Source organism: Mirounga leonina, unplaced genomic scaffold, assembly GCF_011800145.1.
Source record: "Mirounga leonina isolate KUSES-001 unplaced genomic scaffold, KU_Mleo_1.0 Mir_153, whole genome shotgun sequence".
NCBI classification, from domain to species: domain Eukaryota; kingdom Metazoa; phylum Chordata; class Mammalia; order Carnivora; family Phocidae; genus Mirounga; species Mirounga leonina.
In genome coordinates, this window is record NW_023270387.1 from 10371762 (window position 1) to 10391772 (window position 20011).

General features: G+C 50.9%; 1 protein-coding gene and 1 non-coding gene across 5 annotated transcripts in view; both read left to right on the top strand.

Annotated features, from left to right (window-relative positions):
- HTR3B (5-hydroxytryptamine receptor 3B) overlaps nucleotides 1-9188 on the top strand; it is a 52669-nt gene extending 43481 nt beyond the window's left edge. For all 4 annotated transcript variants that reach the window (XM_035008981.1, XM_035008980.1, XM_035008978.1 and 1 more), the window contains 3 exons: nucleotides 4532-4742; nucleotides 4878-5060; nucleotides 6059-9188. In XM_035008981.1, the coding sequence (XP_034864872.1) occupies nucleotides 4532-4742; nucleotides 4878-5060; nucleotides 6059-6294 (630 nt within the window). In that variant the 3' untranslated portion in view covers nucleotides 6295-9188. The remainder of the gene's footprint in view (nucleotides 1-4531; nucleotides 4743-4877; nucleotides 5061-6058) is intronic.
- LOC118013569 lies at nucleotides 5433-5536 on the top strand. Its single transcript, XR_004680056.1, has one exon. It is a non-coding gene; the product is annotated as a U6 spliceosomal RNA (small nuclear RNA).
- Nucleotides 9189-20011: the final 10823 nt, after the last annotated feature.

The following is a 20011-nucleotide window of genomic DNA, read 5'->3' on the forward strand; positions in this document are numbered from 1 at the left end:
CCTTGGCCTGTAAATGTATCACTCCAATCTCTGCCTCCATCCTCACGTGGCATTCTCCTTTATGTATCTCTTCTCTTCTTCTCTAAGGACACCAGTTCTATTGGGATAAGGGCCCACCCTACTGAGGTAAGACCTCATCTGAACCAATTAATTATATCTGTGGTGATCCCATTTCCAAATAAGTCACATTCTTGGCTTTCAGGAAGGACATTAATTCTTGGGCCATTACTCAGCCCATTATAGTCCACTGCCCTCTGGCCCTCTGGCTCCCCAAAATTCATGTCCATCACATGTGCAAAATGCATTCACCCTATCCCAACATCCCTAAATGTCTTAACCCATTTCAGCACCAACTCTGAGACCAAAATATAATCTAAATATAAACTCAGAAGGTCCCAAGTCTCATCATCTAAATCAGGTACAGACTCTGGGTATGGTCCATTCTGGAGCAAACTTCCTTTCTACATGCAGACTCTCAAGCATCCAACCACCAGAGTCCAGTTGCTGATTTCATGGGATGAAGAGGGGCAGAAACCTATCCTATTAACTGTTCTAATTCCATTATTTTAAAAAGTGCCTGACGTTCTGTTCATGCTCAATTAATGTTCCTTAAACAAGAGAATAAAGGGATTTGAGGATCAAACGAGATACGAAAACAAACCATTTCTGAAAGCTATGTGATAAAATGTTGAATTTCTTTAGGCTGCGCTGGGCTTGTGGAGGAAATTAGTCTAGTCCATAAGTAATACTGCTCCGAAATCAATATTGCTCCTAAATAAAAAGGGAGTCCTTTTTTCTTGAAGAAAACCAAAGAGAGGGCCTATCTGACTGTATAATTGTATAAGCCAAACATAGGCAGGGGAGATTTCTGCTTTATGTGACAGCAGAGCTAATTGTCTACCCTTGGGGCTACATGTTTCCCTTCTACTTTCAGCTACTGTTGATATCCAGGGACAAAGATCCTCCTGACAGGACTGGCTACATGGTTGGTGAGGCCAGGGACAAAGGGAAATGTGGGGCTCCCTGTTCAAAAATTATGAGTTTCCAAATGGCACCAGCAGAGCCTGAAATCAAGCACCAGGCCCTTCTAAGCGCCGGGCCCTGCCTAACTTCCCAAGCTGTATGCCCACGAAGCCAGCCTGCCTCCCAGCCTCTTGGCTCGTCACACCTCTCCCCCGTCACCTTGGGGGGCACGTGGTCTGATGAAACTGGGGAGCCATCTTTGGTTCTGGCGCAAGGTTATGTTCACTCTCTGCATCAGCCTCTGGGTAGAGAGGAACCACCTAAGCATCTGCTAGTGACACGGCAATGTTATTTAGATACGACAGCCAATCTCAATCATAGCCAAGATGCTCAGGAAGCAAAAGTAAGGTGCTTATTTATTTATTTATTAGTCTTTTAAAAAGGTTTATTTATTTATTTTGAGGGAGAGAGATTGGAGGGGCAGAGGGAGAGGAAGAGAGAGAATCCCCAGCAGACCCCACGCCCAGCATAGAGCTTAACATGTGGCCTGATTCCACGACCCTGAGATCAAGACCTGAGCCAAAACCAAGGATTAGACACTCAACTGACTACACCATCCAGGCTCCCCAGTAAAGTGCTTTTTTAAAAAAGGAAAATCAAGGCATGCAGCTAGGATCACTTAAACTAGCACACGTGGGCACTTAGAATTGAGGGGCCCTGGAGCTCATCTACTGTGTGTTACTGGGCAAGTCAACTGTATTTGTTGGGCCATTACTCAGCCCATTATAGTCCACTGCCCTCTGGCCCTCTGGCTCCCCCAAATTCATGTCCATCACATGTGCAAAATGCATTCACCCTATCCCAACATCCCATGACTCTAAGTCTGGGCTGTTTCTGCTTAACCACCCTGCCTACTTGGGCTTTCTTTAGGGTGGTGTTCTTAACGCTTTTCATCCTCTTCACATCATACCTGCCATGAAGTCTCTAGGGGAGTCTTCCCACTTCTCCCTCCTAGAGAGAGCAGGCTGATCACCCCCCACCCCCACTCCACATAGCCCAGGCAGGGCGCACCGCACAAGACCCCTGTGGACCCCAACCATCCAGCTCCCTTCCTCCCATCCCCTGCTAACCACAGCCATCTCTTCCATAGTATGACCAAGACAGCCGCGAGGCCCAGAGTGGTGACAGTCCGTTTGGTTGTTGCTTTTCTTGTTGACTACGCTGTGGTAGAAATGTGTTTTAACCAAATTATTACAAAGCATGAGTGTTGCCCTCGTTTAGATATTTGCAGCCAATTATGCTCAATGTGAAAGATAATAGCCAGACTACAGTCCTCCCATTGGCTCTGGCCTCCCAAGCTCCACTGGGTTGGGATATGCTCCCAGACCCAACAGCTGGGGGCCCCGTTTGCTTCTGCAGGGTGGTAGATGTCTGGTCTCACCCAGCCAAGCTCTTCCCCACCCCCTTCTCCTCCATCCCTGGCCTCTGCCTGGGCTCCTTCTGTGTGCTTGCCTTGCGGAGTGGGAGACAGAGATGAGGGAGAAGAACCCTGAACTCAGCTCGGATGTCTGCTCAGACCAAGAGTTGTAGCTACACTGTGGCGGAAGGGACACTGGGCTTGGAACCAGATGTGGGGCACAGCCCAGCTCTTCCACTTACTCAACTTACTTCAGGAGCCGTGCTTTGTTTTTAAGAGTCTAGAGTGGGGGTGTTCTATTACCTGCCAACAAGCTCACAGTGAGAATTAAATAAACCACATCATATGTGTAAAAGCATCTCACATGTTATCTGACACATAGAAAGCATTCAGTTGTTTGGTGGATCAGAGAAATGGGAGACTTCAGACCATTATTTTATGTCCAGATCCAACAGTGAAGGGCTCAGGACATTCATATATTCAATAAACATGAATAAGGTAGGTATTATTTTTGGCCCCATGAGGAATTTTTCTTTAAAGATTTTAATTATTTATTTGACAGAGACACACAGCGAGAGAGGAAACCCAAGCAGGGGGAGTGGGAGAGGGAGAAGCAGGCTTCCGGCCAAGCAGGGAGCCCAATGTGGGGCTCGATCCCAGGACCCCGGGATCAGGACCTGAGCCGAAGGCAGACGCTGAACCAACTGAGCCCCCAGGCGCCCCCCGCCCCCACCCCATGAGGAATTGTTTAATCGTTGCTGCTTTTGCCCTCCAAGGGTCGGGGGGGGGGGGGGGAGGGGGGGGAAGCAATCCTGTCATTCTGATGAAAATAGTTTGTGTTTATTAAAGATACTTCCTATCACCATCCCAGACAAGAGAGGTGTACAAAAATGGCAATAACAGCAATTTTTTAGTCTCCAATTCCCAGCTACAAAACCCATTCAGCAGCTCTGTATGCCCGGCCATCCTGCTGGACATCTTCGGCTGTCCCCCCACTTAGATCCACTTCTCCACCTGCTCTGTGCTCCTGGAGATGAGCCATGGCCCCACTGACCGATGGGAAGAGGGGACGGAATGGCAGGAGGTTGGAGAGAGGGGAAGAGTGAGTCAGATGCTTATCTGTCCATTTTTCTCCCTATGGAATCACCACCAGGCTGGCTGTGCCCCGAAGAGGGAGGGGGAAGCCACAGTGTGGTGGCCACCTCCACCCAGCTTTCTCTCCTCAGATTCTAGTCACATTCCCAGCCCGAGGCCCCTTTAGGACCCAGGGTAGGGACAGCTCAAATACCTGGGCACTGCCCTCTGCCTGCCCATACCTTGTCAGCCGTCTCTTTGCCAAGCCCTTCTCAGAGGTACCAGGGGTGCCATTTGGTCGTGCCCAGACTCTGATGGACACACAGGTGCTGAGACGCTCATGTTCCACAGAGGACAGGCTATGCCGAAAACAGTACAATGTGTTGTAGAAGTGACGTAAGAAGAAAGATTTTGGTGTAAGACGTCGATTTAACACAGTTTCTCACTTGCCAGCTGGGTGAGGTTTTTGTTTGTTTGTTTGGTTGGTTGGTTTTTTTTTTTTTTTAAGATTTTATTTATTTATTTGACCGAGAGAGACACAGCAAGAGAGGGAACACAAGCAGGGGGAGTGGGAGAGGGAGAAGCAGGCTTCCCGCGGAGCAGGGAGCCTGATGCAGGGCTCGATCTCAGGACCCTGGGATCATGACCTGAGCCAAAGGCAGACGCTTAACGACTGAGCCACCCAGGCGCCCCCAGCTGTGTGAGTTTGAACAAGCAGTTCAATCTCTGTGAACCTCAGTTTCTTTGTCTGTAGAATGGAGATAATAATGACCAGTCCTTTGAATGGGTGTGAGGATTGAACAGGACAGGGCAGAGAAGACACTTAGGCTAGTGCCTGGCATACAGCAAGCGGCAAATAAATAGACACTTCTTATTATAATTAGTAACATAGCTCCACATAAAAGCTTAAAGGGTTTTTTTTCTATTTTCTAAACCACAAAATAATCTCCTTTTTCTAAACTACATAGTCTTTTCACATTATGCAAAAATGTTGGGACGTCAGGGAATGTTCTTGGCTATGGGTTCTAGTCCTTCAGCACAGACCTTCTTTTCAGTGGATGCCTTGTCCCTGGGCAGGTGGTGATTCGCAGGCGTCCGCTGGTCTATGTTGTGAGCCTGCTGATTCCCAGCATCTTCCTAATGCTTGTGGATCTGGGGAGCTTCTACCTACCACCCACCTGCCGTATCAGGATTGTGTTCAAGAGCAGCGTGCTGGTGGGCTACACCGTCTTCAGGGTCAACATGTCCGACGAGATGCCAAGGAGCACCCTGAGTACCCCTCTGATTGGTAAGCAGCCTTGGGGACACCAGGCGCCCATCTTCCATGACTCCTGTCACAGATCTGATGTTGCATTTCAGATCAGGCGAGGGAGAGGCCCCAGACACTGTGGCTAAGCACACGTCCTCTGGTTCCTTCCCTCAGGAGTCTTCTTCACGGTCTGCATGGCCTTCCTGGTTATCAGCTTATTTAAGTCCATCCTGCTGGTCAGATTCCTCCATGATGAGTGGAGCCATGGGCAGGAGTGGCCCCTCTTGTGCCTTCGAGGGGACACTGATGCTGATGGGCCTAGAATGGATCCCAGAGCCCAGCTTGCTGGGATACCAGGTTTGTGAGAAGCCTCGAGGTCCGCACCCTGTCTTGCCTGATCACTCTCCGCACCGGTTCCCGTTGGTGGAGCACCAGGCCATGCGTCCAGCTGTGCGAAAAATTTGAAATACTTGCTTCTTAGCCTCTGTGCTGCGTTTGGTATTACCTATCTGGAGACCTGCTGACCTTCCAGAAAGCCTCACCTGAGCTTAGAGGTCAGGCCCTCAGTTGACTTTGCTTATTTTTGTTTGTATTTTCCAATTTTAGCCAGTTAGCTGAAGTGACCAAGCGACTGCCTCTGGAATAATAGAGTGCTGGTGTGTGTGCACGCTGGCTTGTATGTATTTGGGTTCCTGCTGCTTAATGTGAGCAAGTGTATGAATTATCCCAGTGCTCGCCTTGGCAGCACATATACCCAAATTGGAACAATACAGAGGTTAGCGTGGCCCCTGCTCAAGGATGAGAGGCAAATTTGTGAAGCGTTCTGTATTTTTACTGTATACTTGAAAGTTGCTAAAGAAGTATATCCTAAAAGTTCTCATCACAAGAAAACAATGTGTAACTGTGTGGTGGTGGAGGTTAACCAGACTTACTCTGGTGAGATGATAGATAGATAGATAGATAGATAGATAGATAGATAGATAGATAGATTATATATTATATATATATATAATGCTATACACATGAGACATATAATGTTATATGTAAATCATATCACAATTAAACAAAAATAATCATCCCAGCCCCTAAAGCTCCGATGGAGTTAGTGGGGCCGGCCCCCAGCTCAGAAAATCTGGGTGGCTCTAACCTAGACAGGCTTCCCGCACGACCCGGCTCTGCCACATTCCGCAGAGCTCCCCTGAGCACAGCCCTACCTCCCCCAAAGCCCAACCCAATCCCCTGCCCTGTTCTGCCTACAAACCTTCGTTGTAGGATGAGGCCATCGCCTCCAGTAGGAAGCCCAGGGGGCCTCGGGAGCCCCCAGCTCACCCAGGATGTTTTCCTCTCTCATGCAGAGCCCCTGATCTGTCAAGAGCACCAGGTGCAGCCAGGGAGCCTGAAGGAAGTCTGGTTCCAGCTTAAGTCCATCAGCACCTACTTCCAAACCTGGGAGCAGGCGGACCGGCAGGGGGTTAAGTGGCTGGCCCTCCTGGAACGTTTCGACCGACTGCTCTTTCAAGCCTACGCCGTCATGCTGGGCCTCTATACCGTCACCCTGTGCTCCCTCTGGGCACTGTGGGGCAGCTCGTGAGCCCCGAAGCTGCTGCTCTCTCAGCACTTGGGGCAGGCTGGAGGGTTTTGTGGGCCGTGCGGAAGGGGCACGTGGGTTAAAAAGCTCCTCACCTCTTGTTGCCTCTTGGCCTTCAGTGCAGGTACTCACACCGGAGGAGGTACTGAATGACCCAGGATTAGGCATTCATGATGAAAATGCCCGGACATCTCAGGGTATACAGTGCAAAGGAAGCCTGCCTTCTTATTCCACGTCACTCCCCCAGAGTGAGCACCATTAGCAATCTCTTTCAGAGCCTTTCTAGGTACATCACATACATGTGTGTTTGGAGGGTTGTTTTTTCAAATGAAAGATCATTTCACCCCCCAGGTCATTCGGTCAGCCATTCAGAATGTTTACTGAGTGTCAATTAAGTTCTAGGTGTTACGTTGGGCACACCAGAGAATACAAAATACGTCCGCCACAGATCCTTCTTCCCTTGACTTGATTCCCAAGGTCAACCTTGTACAGAGCAGAATGCAAGATTCGCACCTCATCCGTGTCCTGAAGCTCTAGTTCCCACTGTCTCCCTTGAGCGCCTCTTCCCTTGCACTGTATCACTGCTGGAGGGAAACCGGGAGCCGACGTCTCAGACCCAGTCAACACAACACCTGGTCAGCACACACCATGTGTAAGGCACCGAGCTGGGGGCCAGGCTTCATGCATGAACCTAGGGTTCCAGGAGATTATAATCCACTGTCCTGTATTCGTCAGCTAGGGCCGCTGTAACAAAACACCACAGACTCTGAGGCTTAAACAGAAATGTCTTTTCTCACTGCTCTGGAGGCTGGAAGTCTGAGATCAAGGTGTCAGCAGGGTTGGTTTCTTCGGAGGCCTCTGTCCTTGGCCCACAACTGGCTGACTGGTCCCTGCATCCTCATGTGGCCTTCCCTCTGCGCACGTCCATATCTGTGTCCGATTCCTCCTCTTATACGGACACCAACTCTATTGGATTAGGGCCCACATTAACAACCTCATTTAACCTGAATCACCTCTTTAAAGGCCCTACTCTGGATACGCATTCTGGGGCACTGGGGGTTAGGATTTCCACATGAATTTGGGGTGGGTAACACAATTCAGCCCAGACTACTTGCATGACTGTGGACGCTTGGCCAGTCCAAAATCTGCAGGTGGGCGGGGACCCAGGGAATAGTTACAGTTTGAATCCAAAGCAGAGGTGGGGGTGTCTGCTGGCAGAATTCTCGCTTCTTCCAGGAAGCCAGTGTTTTACTCTTGAGGCTTTCAACTGATTAGATGAGGCCCACCCACATTCTGGAGGGGATCTGTCTTCCCGAAGTCTACTGATTTAAATGCTAATCTCGTGTAAAAAATACCTTCACAGAAGCATCTAGAATAATGTTTGACCAAATATCTGGGTCCTGTGGCCCAGCCAAGTTCACACACAAAACTAACCATCACAGTCCCAGTGGCCCCATAGCTTCCCATCTATACCCACAGACGCTTGTTAAGACAGAAGAGCCCTGATCCCCGGGCACTCGGGTAACTCATCAGCTTCTGGCTCTTACTCTCCAGGGGCCGAACCTGTACTGACTGGCTTACCTTACGGCAGTTCCCATGGCCCCGTCACCTGAACTCAAAGGTTAGAGTTCAAGTCTCCCACACATTTTCCTTCCTCTTATTTTGACTTTCTTCATTTCCCATTGCTTCTTTTTACGGAGGCTTCGTCTAGGCCAGCTCACCTGCTTGCCATTCCGTCCCAGGCTCTCCAGCTAGCTCACATATTCTTTTGTGTCACCAAATCTGTGTGCCACTCCGTCTAAGGACCCTGCTCAAAACAGCCTTCCCCCACCTTCTTCACCCGATCATCCCATGTCTCTGTCCCCTCTCTCTAGCTTTAGTTTTACCTTATTCTATACGCTTCCCTCTTTGAACGTTTTATGGCCTCCGGTGTGTGTGTGTGTGTGTGTGCATCACTTGTCACACAGACCACATACTCCTAGAGGAGTCCCCTGTTTTCTGTTTTGGCTCCTCCACCGTCTCTGCCCAGGTCCGCACAGAGTTTTGCTCGCCGCACCCCTGCAGCTGCTGTTGTAGAACCGCTCGTCCCAGCTCACTGCTGCTGTTGGACGCAGGTGTCGTGTGTCTTCCCAGGTCTGAGGGGAGAGTCTACCCGAGGTCAGACTCCCGGTGCTTCGGCGTCGCTCTGCCCTCTGTCAGGGTAGCCATCGGGAGCTTGCTGTGTAGACCACGGTAGGCTGAGCGAGAACCAGCACTCCTAATGCTACCAGCAGAGGACACAAAAGTCCAAAGCTGTTTGCTAGGAACTTTCTGCAGCGCTAAAACTGCCTTTAAAAAACCCCGCACCCCCCATCCCCCTAAAGAAAAAGAATTTAAATTCAAACAGCCTTTACCTGCATCCTCCCGCTCTCATTACCTCCCAGTTAGTGCTCAACGCCAATTGTCCATGAAATTCCACTGCTGCTGTTAATGAAATGAGGAACATAAGAAGTTTGTGAACAGGAAGTGTCCATGCAACCCTCCACCTGTTTCCCTCCTCACTTCCTCCGTTCTACTCCTGGCCTCCTCTGTCTCCACCTGCTCCGTGAGCCTCTACGTTGATCCCTAGAGCTCTCTTCACTTCCTTGGTTATTAAAGGTGAAAAGGCCTGCCATGAACTCCCCCTTGCGGAGTCTCCTTCCTCTCCGGCTGTCCTTGGAGAAAGCACCTGGTTTGGGTCCTGGCTCCATCACTGTCTAGCCAGGGGACCCTGAGCTTAATGTCTCAGAGCTTCAGTTACCCTGTTTGGCATTGGGGTTGCTCATACTTACTCTACCAAATCACAGAACTTTGAGGATCAGAACGAAGCAATGTATTTAACAGTACTTTGAAAAGTAGATAATACGTCACCAAATAAAAATAAGACCTGCCTGCTATCAACAGACGGGGTTCTAGTCTGAAGTGTTCCTTCTTCCACTACCTCTATCAGAATCCAGGTATGGGCTCTGGTTCTCCCCACAAGTGCCTTTATTCCAGGATCCACAGGCCAAGGACTAAAGCCATCCCGTGCCTTCTCCTGGGGGCTTTGGGTGGGGGGGCTGCCCAAGGCCCTTCCCGTTCCACTTGCTGTGTAGCCCACTTTCGCTGCCTCCCTGGAGAACATCTCCAGGTTCTTTATATCTGCCTCTAAGAGGAGTGAAGCCTGGCCGCTAAGCTGGGCCCCAGGGTGGACCACCTCTGCCTAAGCTCCAAGTGCCCCTGATCTGAACGCGGCGGCCAGGGATTCATTCGAAGCCCCAGGCTCAGCTCTGCGACCCGAAGCAAGGCCAACATTAACAAACATCAGGGGCACAGAGTCCCCGTGCGGTGCGAGGAAGAGAGGGTGCCTGCAGCCCTTATTTACAGAGCAGCTTTAGCTCGGCTCCTCCAAATGTTTATAAGTTTCACGATTCCTGTTTCATAGAGGAAGGAAACTGAGGAACAGAGCAAAAATGGGATTCTCCCAGCTGTGAATGCTCCGACCATCTGCTGTTTCCCAGAAGCTAAGGTAGTTTGGGAACTCACCAAGAAATCACAGCTCCAGTTCTGGGGACTTCACTGACGTCTAAAATAAAGACTTAGCGAAGCACAGCCCTGGGCTAGACAGGCAGCCCTCCATTTTATACGTCATTACATCTCAGAATAACTTCTAGGCACTGCTGCTGTGGTCTCTGGTGCCTGTGGGGCCTCGTGTGCGGCCAATGACTAGGTGGTGGAGGGTCTCGCTCCCCTCTCGAGAGGTCCCCCTCTGCCTCCCTGCCTGTCCTAGAGGGGAGGAGCTGTTGTGGTCAAGGAAGCTGAGCCCCTCACCCTTACATCTTGAGGACCTAGCCAGCCTCTGGGGTCCAGCTTTGAGCCTGGACAGGTCAGACCAGGAAGCAAACCAAAGCAAGCACAGCTCCAGCCCTGGGGACAGGCAGCATGGTATGACCCCTGGCTCCCAGGGCGGAGGAGGGGGGGCGGTGCTCACTTCTCAAGGATCTAAATATACATAGAAAGGAGAGATTAGCAAAAGGAGGTGGACCTAAAATTTTTATCTTATAGCGTGGCTCTGAGGCTTCTAGTAAACTTCAGGTCTTGTGTTTAAGGTAAGGAATTCCTCCACCAATTCCTGGATGTTGGATAATCATCCCAGGGCAGAGACCCAGTTGCCCTGTTCCCTCCAGGATGGCTGTGCCTCCCTCCCTGCAACCCCATCTGTGCCCTGGGGCTCATCACAGGCATCTCCCCGTCCTGTTCCCTGGCTCACACTCCATCTCAGCAGCCCGAACCTTTCAGTCCTGAGTTATTTACCTGCTGAGACAATAAGAGCTTCATAATTAGCTGAGCAACAGCATGGAGCCTTTTATGAGCAGCCAGGCCCCCCACCACACTCTGGTGTCCGTAATTGAAATGACCCACGCCAGTGATTAGATTAGGGGGCTGAAGCAGCCCAGTGTGCCACCCCCAACCCTCTCTCCTGTCCTGTCGGGGGGGTGATGTAGTTAAGTTTGTGCTTCATTTGGCAGAGACCATAAAGCAGGCATTGCAGCGGGGCTTTCTGCAGGGGTGGGAAGGCACTGCCGGGCAGTGGGCGGGCTCTGTGGCAGGCAACAGATTCCAGATCCGTGGGGTGGGTGGGGGAGGGGCGGGGGGCTTGCTTGCCCTTTGCCTTGCCCCCTCTACCTTCCCCCGGCCTAATGCCAGCCTCTGAAGCCCTGGGCCTAGCAGGATTATCAGCCCTACTCAGTGGCCCTAGGGACCAGGGCTGCATGGGGACGGCCAGACCCTGAGCAGACCCCACTCCCGGTCACCCTGCTCATCCTCTCTGGAGAGCTCCGGGCCAAGAGCAAGAGGGTTGAGGTGCTGTTGGCATTTCTTTTTCTCCCCACCTCCCTGGCTAATCTCAGCTTCTCAGCTCTTTCCCGTACAAGCCTTCCCCACGCCTGTCTCCTAACCTTGCGGCTCCCTCCCAGGTGGGGGACACCACGGGCTTTGGGGTCAGAAACATCCATTTGTTTCCCTAGAGCATGGTTACGCAGAGCCGACATGGGTTTGTCTCCGTGCAAACCTGAGGAAGTGCTGTCTTGAGACAGGTTTGGGGGCCCTAAGTGGGCTCTGTGGGAAAGAAGGCTGTGGTCAATTGGTGATGTCTGCCCCGGGAAAGAGAGGGGTAAGAGGAGAAGCAGAGCTAATGTTCACTGAGGCTTTGTCTTGTGCCAAGCACTGCGCTGAGTGCTTAGGGGATATAGTATTCTAGGACCCCGAGAACCCCAGCCTGGGAGATCAGGGAGTTTGTTGTGTTCACTCTTGTGCTTCCAGGACCTACGACCGTGCCTGACACATAGTCAACAATCTGTGTGGCAATATGTGTTGGGTGAACCACACCAGGTTAAAATTCCACTCCACCACTTATTAGCTATGTGATTTGGGCAAGTCATTTGAACTCTGTGCCTCAGTTTCCTCAACTATAAAATATGGTTAATATTAAACCCAGCTTATAGGTTTAATGAGTTACTATATGGAAAACGCTTAGAAAGTTGTCCAGCACATGCTAAGCACTTGGTTAAGTGACAGTTTTTATCCTGAGTATCAATATCCCCATTTCGCAAGTGATCAACATCACTTATATCCGTGCTAAACACTCTCTAACTGATCACTATAGGTAATCTCATTAGATAGAGGGTAGATGATAGATTGATAGATAATACGAGGGTTATTATGAAGATTATCTATATTATGAGATATGTATGTACAATGAGACCTCCTGGTGTATATAATCCTTATAATAGCCCTAGTATTATCATTGCCACTTCGCAGTTGAAGAAACTAAAGCATAGGGAGGTTAATTATGTTGTCTAAGATCACTAAGCTAGCAAGTGACAAAGCTAGGATTCAAATCTAAGCAGTCTGGCCCCAGACTCCATGCTCTTGGGGCTTCTGCTGTAGTCAAGCACGCTCTCTCGCTCCAGAGCTTTTACCCTTGACCGTTACTCCCTAAAGAGGCTCGTCCTTGCTAACTTTATATGTGGCTAGAGGAGGGGGCTGCCGTAGAAGACAGGAGCTTGAATTCTAATTCTACCACCCATTAGGTTCATGACCCTGGGCAAGTAACTGAGTTAGTTCAGAATGTCAGGATTTTTTCTCATCTGTAAATTCTGAAAAAGAGCTCTTTCACTCAGATGCTGTGAGGATTGAATGAGATAAGATTTATGAAGTGCTGAGCACGTACCTCGCATTAGAGGTATTGAGAGTGATAGCAATTATTGTTATTATTCGCCACCTTTCCACAGGGCTGTTACCAGCGCCCAGAGAGATTGAGATTTATATATATATATAAAATAGCTATGTCAACTCTAAAGATTTCCTCCATGCATAGTCTCTGGATCAGCAGCCTCAGCAGCATGGGAACCGTTAGAAGAGCAGAATCTTGGGTCCTCTCAGATCTGCTGAGTCAGGATCTGAATTCTCACCTGACCCCAGAGGATTCGTCTGCACACTGCAGTTACAGACGCCTGGATGGAAAGGATGATGGTAAAGGGGGAGAGTGAGCGTTCCTGGAGGGAGCCTCACGGCAGGCCTGGGGTTCAGGGGCAGCACAGCGTCATGCGGAGCCCGCCTCGGCTACCCGGGCAGCTGGACCCGCAGGGCACCTGCCAGTCGCCTCACTCACCCCGTAATCTGCCCTCCCCCCAGTGGGAGCAGTCAAGCCCTCGGTGCAGCTGGGCGGCTGAATTATAGGCTGTGGGCGGATGGCGGAGATAGCTCCCGCGTGCAATCTGAGGGGAGAAGAGCGTGAAGGGGAAGGAAGGCCCCTTCCACTGCTCTCCTTCCCCTGACAGCAGGCGCCCCCGTTTCTGGAGAGCCAGGCGGCTGGCACCAGCGATCAGGTGACCCTTTCCCCCTCCACCCCCGGAACCCACTCGCTGCCCCTGGGCAGAGCGCCGAGCCCGCCTGCCGGCTGTGTCGTGGCCACAGTCTCTCGAGGGACCTCAGGCGTTGAATCCCTCTTCTCAGGGAGGAGCCTCCTCTACAGACCTAGCCTCTGACCCAAAGCCTTGCCTCTCCCCAGAGCTTGACACCTCAGCAGGGGTGGACGTGAGACTGCAGGGACCGCCCCGCTGTCCTCCTTCCTGCGGCCGTACAAGCTGGTGCTGGGGGAAGGGACGTGCGCGCCAGCCTCCCGGGAGGCCAAGCTACCGTGGCAGAGGGCTTTGCTGCCTGCTCTTATCAACGCACTGGGCATGGGGCTGGGGAGGGGAAGAGCCCCAGGTCACAGGGAAAGCCATGCTGCTGTCACGGTCCTCCCCTCCTCCACTCAGGTGCAGCCTACGCCCTGTCTTCCCAGCCAGGTCCCCGAGGCTCCCGGTGGCCTGCTCACTCCGCCACCATGTCTCAGCCCTGGTTCCTGGGAGGGAGGAAAGCTCTCTCTGTCTCCCAGACCTTCCCTTACTGGTGACACTTGAAACATCCATTAGGTTTTATGGAGCACTGCTTCCAGGCCTACGGGGGGTGGGGGGTGGCTCTGGGCCTGCACTCAAGGCCTGAGGTCTCCCCGCGGCCTGCAGTTCCTTCTGGCCACTCCCCATCTCCCCCTCACTCCCTGCCCTCTCCCCTTTCAGCCACCATGGCACTCTCCCTGCCACCTGAACTTGACCCTGAGGGTGCCCAGGCTTGTCACGTGGCTTTGTGGGCTTGGGGCCCCTTGCTTGGCCTCCTTGGGCAGCACGTGTGTGTGTGCGTGCGTGTGCGTGTGTGTTTGAGGTGGTCGCTCAGAGTTGGAGGGGATCTAGCCCAGCTCGTTCAAAGCTCTCATTTTGCAGCTGAGGCTGGGACGGAGAACAATAAACCCTAGATAATGATGAGGAGGATGGTAATGATGCTGATTACGGACGGATAGCCTCTAGCTATGGGACACGTACTGTGTGTCACGCTACCCATGAGGACTTCCCATATTGTATCCAATTTAGTTCTTATGGTAGGATGAATGAATAGATACAGAAAGTGAGGCCCAGAGAGGTGACGTGACTTGCCTCCTATCACACAATGAGGAGGTGAAAGAGTAGATTTGAACTCAGGATTATCTCACGGAGCAACCAGGAGCTTTCGTATCTAGGTGAATTTAATATCTCTCGTGTTTGGGGAGATGGGGACAGTAGCAGATGGCCCCCCTGTCATGGAGCCGCCGGGGCAGAGTTAAATGAGCTCCTGGGGGGTGGAGACTGCAAAGGGAAGGGACTATTACTCTCAATGCAGAGCCCAGAGGAGAGCTGGGGTCTTCTATTTCCCGATGCAGTGCGCTTCCCTTGAGGTCTTACCCTGCTGGGCCTGAGCCTTTGGGTTAGAAAGTACACACCCTGTCTTGGGCTAGAATCCTGAGAACCCCACGTGCTCCCCTGCCCAGGCAAAGAGAAGCGGGCGAAGGGCAGGGGAGGGGTGCAAAATGAGGCCAGGCTGCTGCAGGTCAAGTCGGGATGGGCAAGATGCAGAGGTGAGGAGGTGGCTGGAGAAGACTGGCATTTTAGAGCCCTCGACAAACCGTGCGGATGTGGGAAAGTGATGGGGCCGGCCGGAGGGCGGGGTGGAGGAGGTGGGGCTTCAGGCGGAATTGTGTGCCCGGCACTGGGGGAATTCTTTCTTCTTTAGGTTTTTATTTTAGTTCTAGTTAACATACAGTGTTTTATTAGTTTCAGGTGTGTAATATAGTGACTCAACACTTCCATACATCACCCGGTGCTCATCACGACAGGTGCGCTCCTTCATCCCCATCACCTGTTTCACTCCCCCGCCCCCTCCCTGCCCACCTCCCCTCGGGTGACCAGCAGTTTGCTCTCTAGAGTTAAGAGTCTGTTTCTTAGTTTGTCTCTCTCTGTTTTTCCTTTTTTTCTTAAATTCCGCATATGAGTAAAATCATATGGTATTTGTCTTTCTCTGACTTATTTCACTTAGCATAATATTTTCTAGCTCCATCCATGTTGTTGCAAATGGCAAGATTTCATTCTTTTTATGGCTGAGTAATATTACACTGTGTATATGTATACACCACATATTTATCCATTCATCAATCGATGGGCACTTGGGCTGCTTCCATAATTGAGCTATTATGGATAATGCTCCTATAAACATCAGTGCACATGTATCACTTTGAATTAGTATTTTTGAATTCTTCGGGCAAATACCTAGTAGGGCAATTGCTAGATCACAGGGTAGCTGTATTTTTAACTTTTTGAGGAACCTCCATACTGTTTTCTGGAGTGGCTGCACCAGCTTGCATTCCCACCAACAGAGCAAGAGGGTGGGGGTATTCTCTTTCAAGAAAGATAAAGAAGATGACGGGGAGAGAGTCACCCAAGCATAAATTCAAATCCTGGCTCCACCACTTAATGGCTTCATGATGCTGGACAACTTAAATAATTCTCTGAGCCTCAGTTTATTCATCTGTAAAATAGGGATTATGATGTCCAACATTTAGAGTGAAGACTCTGCAAGTGTATAAGACACGTAATAGTTGCTCAAAAGTATCGTCCCTTCCTCTTCCCGCACCCTACCAACCATTCCTAACTAGGGGACTCTGGTCAATTTACTTAATTTCCTTTATAATAATAACAACAGTAGTAACAATAGTGACTACAACTTCCATTTACTGAGCACTTACTACGTGGCAGACATAACACTAAGCATCTTACTCATATTATCTCATTAACTCCTCCCCCAGAACTCTATGCTAGATTCCATCCATCTATGCTAACAAGCCCTAGAGAAGCTGATGGACTCATCCAAGGCCACAGAGCTAGAAAATAGCAGAGCTGACATTCGAACTGGGTTAGTGAGGAGAGGCTAGGCAATGTTACGGTGACACATGACCCCCAAATCTCAGTGGCTTACAGCACATTGCGTGCCCACCACAGGCCAGCTCCAGTTCTGGGCCATGCCCTCCCTCTGAGACACGGGCTGGTGCAGCAGCGTCTATCTGGGACATTGTCAGTCACCTTGGCAGAGAGGGAAAGAGACCTCACAAGGTTCTTGCCAGGCCTGAAAAATATACCTGTCTCTTCTGCTCACAACCTAACTCACTGTCCCATCGTCCTCATCATGCAACCCACTCAACTCTCATGTCACCAGGAAGGGCAATCTTTGCAAGTACCCAGAAAAGGGGACAGCCAGAATATTCAGAGCGTAACACTAATGACCACCATATCCAGTTTCTAATCCCTACGCTCCATGGGTTCCCACTGCAGAGTGAGCCCCAGTGTTCTCATCTGTAAGGAAGGAATAATAATTCTACCTCTCTGGATGGTCACGCTGATGACAGGACATAGTACACAAGAAGCCCAAGCCCGGAAACACTGAGTCATGGTGATTATGTGTGGGCTTCAGGAATACTCTGGACTGGTCACTTCAACTGTTACTTGGTGGAATGGCAAATCTCACTATAGAATTCAGAAGTGTCTGCGAGACAAGGGACATGCTTTGAAAAGCTCTGTTGCTCTCGGTGCTCGTGAAACCACCTTCAGGGGAGCCAGAAGGGAAGGAACAGTTCCAGGCTGACGATCAGAGGCAACGGCAAATGGGATTATGTCAGCAAATGTGCAAAAGTGCTGTACGCTTTTGGAGGACTCTTCATTTAGGACTAATTAAATACTTGGAAGCAGGAAGATTGACAGGGTCCTCTCTGGGAAGCCACTCCAGGCCAGCGAGACACTTCAGGGTCTATTTACGGCATCTGGAGAGCTCCAGAGGAGGAGGAAGTGGGTGGCTCTACTCGGAACAACACTCTGGAGGCAGAACACAAGGCTATCAAGGGCTGAAATCACTCCGGACGGTGCTGCGTCCCCCCCACCCCAGCCTTGGCCTCCCAGGGTCTGAGGTTTGGATGATGTGAACAAACAGACCTGGGGTTTATGCTGGTGGTCTCGAAGCGGGGAGCTGCCTATGGAATGGTGTGTATTCATTTCCCGGGGCTGCCGTAACCAATCACCACAAACTCAGTGGCTTAAAACAACACAAACGTCTTCTCTTCTGGAGGTCAGAAGTCCAAAATCAGTGTCACTAGGTAAAAGTCAAGGTGTTGGCAGGACTGGTTCTTCCTGGAGGCTGTAAGGGGAGAATCCGTTTCCTTGCCTCTTTCAGCTTCTAGGGACCACCCACACATGTTGGCTCCTTCCTTCCTCCACCTTCCAAGCTCATCTCTGGTTTCTGCTCCTGCCTCCACATGGCTTTCTCCTCTTCTGTCATCAAGCCTCCTCTGCCCCCCTCTTAGAAGGACACTCGTGATTCCATGTAGGGCCAACCAGGATAATTCAGAATAATCTCTCCATCTCAAGATCTTTAACACAATCACATCTGCAAACTCCCTTTGCCAAATAAGCTAACAATCACAGGTTCCAGGGATTAGGACCTGAGTATCTCTGGGACCATTACCCAGCCCACCCACATGGGGCATCCGAGATAGGCTGGAAGGCAAAAGGGCAACCAGCTGCACTCCACACATCTCCCATGGGGCCTGAGGTAGGGGGCATCCTCTAGGCCACAGCCATGGTAGGACCTCTGTGGCGACCCCAGGAGAGCCTGTGACACCTCTCTCCCTTCAGCCATGTAGGCAGCGCCTGGCACACAGGGCTACAGAGCAGCAAAGGCTCGTCATATGATCAGTTAATCCATGTATTAACAAATATGTATTCAGCACCTACTGTGTCCTGTGGGAGGTGATTTAGACCTGGGGCCCTGCCAGGTTCTCCTAGTAGGAGATTCATTCAACAAGTATTTATTGAGCCCCTACTAGGTGTCAGGCACTGTTCTGGGTACTTGGGATATATCAGAAGACAAAAACCCCCAAAGCTCCCCGCCCTCACGGCGCTGACATTTTATCAGTAGAGACAGACAATAAGGAGTCATCGCAAGTCAATTACATAGAATGTTAGGAGGTGATAGGGCTGTGGAAAAAAAGACAAAGTAGGGCTGGGTAAGAGGAGTCAGGTGTGCCCAGGTGGGACCAGGCAGGTGAGGTGGGACCAGGCAGGTACTAAGCGGATTAGTCAGCATAAGCTTCATTGAACAGGTGAGGTTCAGGCACAGACCTGAAGGAGGTGAGGGGGAGTGAGCCAAGTGGACATCTGGGAGGAGGGAGCTCTGGGGAGAGGAAAGAGCTAGAGCAAAGGTTCTAGGTGCAGGGGACAGAATGATGGGAGGGTCACAGAAGGTGTGCACAGAGAGGGAACAGGAGCTGGGTGGGCTACTTCTTGGAGCTAACCAAGCCAAACCTGAAAGAGAGAAGACACAGTAAAACAAGGTCTCTGAACACTCCAGTACGGAACTCTGGAAAGTCCTCTGAACTGGGAGCTCATTCTGGAGGTGGGAATTGCATGGCCTTGCTGAAGTCACTTAGCCTCCCTGGGATTCACTTTCCTCACTTACAGATGGAGAAACTTGCACTGATTCACTCACTCGTCCATCCATTCAGAGGACTCCATCAAGCTCGACTGAGGCCCCAGGAAGATGGCACGTACTGCAGACCCCAAGGTGAGTCATGCATGGCCTCTGCTCTCCCTGCCCACGTCCTTCCTGCTCTGCTCTCTGCTGACAGAAGTGAGGGGCTGGGCCTGTACACGAGAAGGCATGGTGGTGGGAGGACTTGGTATCCATGAGGAATTAGGCTTCTGAATAACCCAAAGGAGAGCATTGGGTGGGTGGAAGCTTTAGAGAAACACATTGGGGAACAATATAAGAAAGATCTCTGCAAAAATGAAATGGATGGTCATGAAAGATCTCCTCATCACTGGAGGTCTATGAACAAAAGCTGAGAGATCATTGGTTGGGGATGTCCTAGAGATCTGGGTGTCAGAGGGAGGCTGGACTAGATGGTTTCTAAGGCCAAAGGGAGCTCTTGCCGATATCTCCAACTCTGGAGGACGTTGATACAAAAGCAGGTTGTGTCTGCTGGGTTGTGTTGAAGATCTTGCTTTAGGCTGTCTGCTCTCCCATAAATGTCAAGGGGAATGAGACAGTGGCCCCTGAAGCAGGAGGGCCCTGGGTCCTGCCTCTCCACTGGGTGGTGTGGGAAGATCACTCCCTAGCCTAGTCCTCCTGTGGGGTTTCACTGCCTCGCTCTTGTTAGGAGCGAGCCTGGAATGTCTCCCGTGCCTGCCCTCTCCCCATCGTGCCATCTCTCTGTCTAGTCGCACGGGACTACAACAGGCTCTGTGTCACAGAGTATTTCCTCTCTCCAGTTGGTGGCAGCTCAGGGAGCCCAAGCGTTCCCCATTCCAAGAAATGCTTTCCTTTCCTTTCCTGCGCCGCCCCGTGTCACTGCCCGAGAGCAACAAACCAGAGCTGTGGTGGCGGTGGGACCATGACCATCTGCTCGATATAGCCCCAGACCCAGAGGAGGCAGCCAAGGATCCCAGATCCAGGGCTGGCAGCATCCTTACCACCTCAGTTGACAGCAACCTGTCCTCCGCGCCCAAGGAGATCAGGAGAGCTCCAGAGCAGAGGTGGATTTTGCTAATAGCCCCATTTTTCTTCTCTTCTACTAATGCCACTCATTTGTTTACACGACAAATATTTATTGAGCGTCTACTATGTGATAGGCACTCTTCTAGTTTCTGGGAATTCAACGATCAACAAACAAATAAAAATCTCTGCCCCTAAATGACAGTCTCTTCAATAAACGGTGTTAAGAAAACTAGGTATCGGGCGCCTGGGTGGCTCAGATGGTTAAGCGTCT